The following is a 4,506-nucleotide window of genomic DNA, read 5'->3' as shown; positions in this document are numbered from 1 at the left end:
ATGCCCTGCTTGGAGTGGAAGAGATCTTCTCCTTGCTTCAATAGTAATGCAGGGTAATTACCTACACATGCGGTTTCAATTGCATGATAAGCTGTGTGCTTTAAAATCCCAGCACTGGTAAAAACCAACTTAGCATTTCTCTAGTCTTAGATAAGAATATCTTTCTGTCATGTTGTACTAATGAAAATCAAGTAAGAAAAAAGTGATTTATAATAAAAATAAAATTTTACATCACTAATCAGGTGCTATTTCATCCAATGTGGCTATTACAGCCACATCTGTCGCCATGGTCTCTTGCTTGCTAGCATGGCTTGCTCTTTGCATCACAGAGCCTTTCTCGATGGTACACTTGAAGAGGGTTTTCCACAAATTCCAGAGTGGATTTTAGGGCTGGGCGCAATGGCGCCACGGACGAGCGAGGTGTTCTACGCGACTGTGTATCATCCCATTCAGGCTGGCAGCATCGATGGCACGGACATTGTCCCTCACGACAATGGCATCTACCGGGCTATGATCGCCAGGACCACTGGCCTCTGTGAGTACTTTAACTTATTTTCTCTCCCGCCTCTCTTGATGCGGAAGTGTTTTTCACGCAGATGATCCTACTGGCGACGCCAAAGCTCTGGGAGATCCCTATCGTACTCTGTTTGTTGGGCGATTGTCTCGTGACACCACCGAAGAAACTCTCCGAGAGGCGAGTCTTTTCTACACCTTGAGCATTTGTGCTTCACGAGTTATTTGATCTTCCTTTGCAGGTGATGAGCAAATATGGGACTGTTAAAAGCATGAGACTTGTCCGCCATATTGGTGAGTTCGATCCCATGAAAGAGACGAGGTGTTTTACAAGAATGCAGTTACCGGAGCTTCTCGGGGCTATGCCTTTGTAGAGTTTGAGAACGAAAAGGATTTCTTACATGCCTACGAGGTGGAACTTCTCGTTTTTATTTGGTTTTTTTGTTTCAGTGATTGATTCCATCTTGCTTCTTTTTCTCCTTTCTCCAGGCAGCCCACAATATCACCATTGATGGGAACCAGATCATCGTCGACTACAATCGGCAGCAGCTTATGCGTGGATGGATACCGCGCAGACTTGGTGAGTTTGAGAAAAAATATCAACAATTACATTTTCTCTCGTTCTGATATTGTCCATCCTTGCAGGAGGAGGCTTAGGAGGCAAAAAGGAATCCGGGCAACTACGATTTGGCGGTCGCGATCGTCCATTTCGTGCTCCGCTGTAAGTCACCGGGATTTGCTTCTTGCGTCAATAACCACTTCCTTTTCTATCTTGCAGACGCGAAAATATCCCTCGCGAGGAGCTGAAGAAACTGGGAATTCCAGAGCCATCGAACTATATGTCGCGGTATCAGGTACGCTAGAGCCATCTATTCTCGAAGCGCGAGTGATGGTTTCTTTGTCAGGTGCCTCCTCTTCCACGTAGAAAATCAGAAGCCCGGGACCGGCACGACAAGAGACCGCGTCACGAAGAACAAACGGAAGAAGACCGCCATAGAAAAGACGATAAAAGGAGGAGAGAGGAACACAAGAGGCACGGGAGACACCACGAGCGAAGGCACAGGGATGAACGCTCGCATTCTCGCGAGAGAAGCTCGAGATCTCATCACTGACGTTAGTTGAACGACCTTTCGCGCTGCCATGATGTGAATTCACTGCTTGGGATGATCGTTCTGTGGAAGTTCCTACGAGCACAGGGTAGCTAGTCTGGAATGGGAAATGCTTTTGTATGAACAGAGTAAAAAAGAGATTTTTACACGGCATTCGTACCTTCGATCCATGACTGATCTTAGACATTTTTCCTGTGAACCAAAACCACTGATCACGAGCAAAACTTACAAGGAGATCTTCTCCTCTGGAGCTGCCGGAATAAGTCCGAGAGCAGCACGTAGGACGCCGACTCGCTCTGGAGCTGGAAGGTGTTCCTCGCCACCTCCACGTTGCTCTGGGTCCTGCAAGCCGCAAGCAAAGCCTTGCTCGCCACAAAGCTCGCCGGGCAAGGCATCTCCTCGATCACCTCCTCCGCCTCCCTCACTCTCCCCGCCCGGCCAAGCATGTCGATCAAGCAGCTGTAGTGCCCCTCCTCTCGATCGATCCCAAAGTCCTGTCCCAGCAGCGTGAAGTAGCAGCAGCCTTGCTCCACCGATCCGGAGTGGCTGCAAGCGTAGAGCACCAGCGTGGAAGTGATCCCGTCCGGCGCCACCCCCTCGCCTATCATCTCGCGATGGAGCTCAAACACCCTGCTCCAATCGCCCTCTCTCGCCACTGCCGCTATGGCCGCGTTCCACGACGCGGTGGATCTCTCGCGTATCGCGGCGAAGATCGCCAGCGCCTCGGCCGAGCTCCCGCATCGCCCATACATGCCGATGAGGCAATTGGACACGATCACTCCCCCGCCATGGCCGCTGACAAGAACACGGCGGCTGAGAGCTCTCCCCCGCGCGAGATCCTCCGGGGCGGAGCAAGCGCCGAGGATGTTGATCATCGTCACCTCGTTGGGCTTGGATCCCTCCAAGTCCATCCGCCGGAAGATCGCGATGGCGTCGCCGCCACGGCCGTGCTGGACGTAAGCCGCCACCATCGCCGTCCACGACACCACCGTCTTGGAGTCGATGGATTCGAAGGCCGACCGCGCGTCCTCCACGCCGCCACACCGCGCCAGCGCGTCCACAGCGGAATTCCCCACCGCTGGAAACACCGCGATCAAACCCGACGCCAGCGCCCGCTGGAAGATCGATCGCGCTCGCGGGAGCGATCGGAGGAGCGCGCAGGCTTCGAGGATGCAAATGTAGCTCACGTCCGTGAAATCCAGCCCTTCGAGATCCATGGCCGCCGCGAGCTGGAGCACTGGCGCTGGATCCCCGGCCTGGGCATACACCGTGAGCATCGCGTTCCAGGCAACGATATTACGCTCCTCGATGCGATCGAACGCCGCGGCCGCGTGATCGACGCTGCCGCGCCTCCCATACATGCTCACCAGCGCCGATCCCACGAACACGTCGAGATCTCCACCAGCGGCATCAATCTGCGCGTGGATCGCCTCGCCCAGCGCTAGGGTTCCCGCGGCCGCCACGGCGCCCAGGACGGTGACGAGCAGCACGGCGTCGGGGCGCGATCCGCCGTCGAGCGCCATGGCCCGGAAGAGGAGGATCGCGTCGCCGCTGGATCCACAGTCGTGATACGCCGCGATCATCAGCGTCCAGGAGAAGAGATTCTTCCGCGCCAGGCGATCAAAGACTGCGCGCGCCTCGCCGACGCTGCCGCAGCGCGCGTACATCTGGATGAGGAGATTCGCCAGGAAGGTGTCGCCGATGAAGCCACCGGCGAGGATCCGCGCGTGGATCGCCCTGCCCGCGATCGCGTCCCCGCATTGCCGCAGGGACGAGACGATGGAGTTCCGCGACATTAGCAAGCATATCCTTATTTGAAATAAAACTTAGGGTTTTAGGAGAGCATATTCTTATTTGAATTTAAATTTTTAAAAATTAGGGCTTGAGGGGTGCCTTTATGTCGTCCCACTGTTTGAGTACCTCTAGCAAAACCAAGGCCGCCGAGTCCTTTGCTTTCTTCATGCTGGGCATCGCCTGGCCTTCGCATTCGTCAGTCCATCCGCGCTCCCTCGTATTTACACGCACTGTGTAAGTAAATCTCTTGGCATGCGCCGGTCCACTCTCGCTCAGCAGCCTGTCAAAGCACGAACCAAAGTTCCAAAATCTCGTCAGAGAAATCGATCTAATCCAAAGAGGAAGGAAATCGATAAGGAGGGAAGAGTGAAGAGCTTCACAGTACCTGTACTGCGGCATTGGCCACTGCCGCTGTAAGCAAATGTCGTTGAGCGTCTGCCTTGTGAAAGCGTTGGCCTTGTCGTTCTCCATCTTGGTCACCTTGTTGCTCTCTTCCTCAAGCGAGTCCCTCTCCTTGAGCGCCGCCAACGCGTTCCTTGCAGCCAGCTTTTGCGCCATCTTCTTCTGTGTGTTCTGTGCGCAGCCAATCTGGACGCCATCCACGAACACCTCCACTGTCGCAATGCTTCCTTCTCTCGAGGCCCGGTATTCCAGTCCCTCGGCTTGCTGCTGGCATCTCTCTTGGAGTTCTCTCACGGGATGAACCGGCAAGGTGTCTGGAGTTACCATTGGCTCGAGCAAGCGCTCGAAGACCTGGAAGACAATGCTAGTTTTCAAGCGAGCACCAGAGAATTGTAAACGAGCTTACCTTCCAGACTTCATCAGCGGCCAGACCAGTGTCGAGAAATATTGCACCGGCTATAGATTCTAGAATGTCCCCTAGGACTTTCGGAGCTTTGAAATCACCAATCCCGAAAGAGTTGATGCCAGGCTTGTCGAGCTCGGACTGTATGTCTTTCACAAAATCTTTGATCTGCCAAAACAACAAAGAGCACATCGTCAACACTTAGTTTCCAAGCTTTTGTCAGCTCACCTGTGCCTCTAACGCTGACGATCCATGGCGCAAGTGGAGGTGAAAGAGTGCTTCACG

General features: G+C 53.9%; 3 protein-coding genes across 3 annotated transcripts; 1 reads left to right on the top strand and 2 right to left on the bottom strand.

Annotated features, from left to right (window-relative positions):
• The first annotated feature begins 248 nt into the window (after positions 1 to 248).
• On the top strand, positions 249 to 1,775 carry LOC9652894 (U11/U12 small nuclear ribonucleoprotein 35 kDa protein). The gene is made up of 8 exons (XM_024668174.1): positions 249 to 535; positions 597 to 694; positions 756 to 807; positions 855 to 925; positions 1,003 to 1,093; positions 1,159 to 1,234; positions 1,292 to 1,367; positions 1,419 to 1,775. Exons 1-8 carry the CDS (start codon positions 307 to 309, stop codon positions 1,623 to 1,625), a joined length of 900 nt encoding a protein of 299 aa, XP_024523942.1. The 5' UTR covers positions 249 to 306; the 3' UTR covers positions 1,626 to 1,775.
• A 59-nt stretch (positions 1,776 to 1,834) lies between these two features.
• LOC9652895 (pentatricopeptide repeat-containing protein At1g11290, chloroplastic) lies at positions 1,835 to 3,418 on the bottom strand. The gene has a single exon (XM_002994644.2). It carries the CDS (start codon positions 3,416 to 3,418, stop codon positions 1,835 to 1,837), a length of 1,584 nt encoding a protein of 527 aa, XP_002994690.2.
• A 36-nt stretch (positions 3,419 to 3,454) lies between these two features.
• LOC9652896 (endoribonuclease Dicer homolog 1) lies at positions 3,455 to 4,485 on the bottom strand (the record flags this gene model as incomplete). The annotated part of the gene is made up of 4 exons (XM_002994643.2): positions 3,455 to 3,696; positions 3,802 to 4,169; positions 4,225 to 4,389; positions 4,450 to 4,485. Coding segments are annotated over 4 exons (768 nt in total), but the record flags the coding sequence as incomplete, so codon positions are not given.
• Positions 4,486 to 4,506: the final 21 nt, after the last annotated feature.

Source organism: Selaginella moellendorffii, unplaced genomic scaffold (genome assembly GCF_000143415.4).
Source record: "Selaginella moellendorffii unplaced genomic scaffold, v1.0 SELMOscaffold_510, whole genome shotgun sequence".
In the NCBI taxonomy this organism is placed as follows: domain Eukaryota; kingdom Viridiplantae; phylum Streptophyta; class Lycopodiopsida; order Selaginellales; family Selaginellaceae; genus Selaginella; species Selaginella moellendorffii.
Note: the sequence above shows the minus strand (reverse complement) of the source record. Positions and strands in the feature narration are given on the sequence as shown.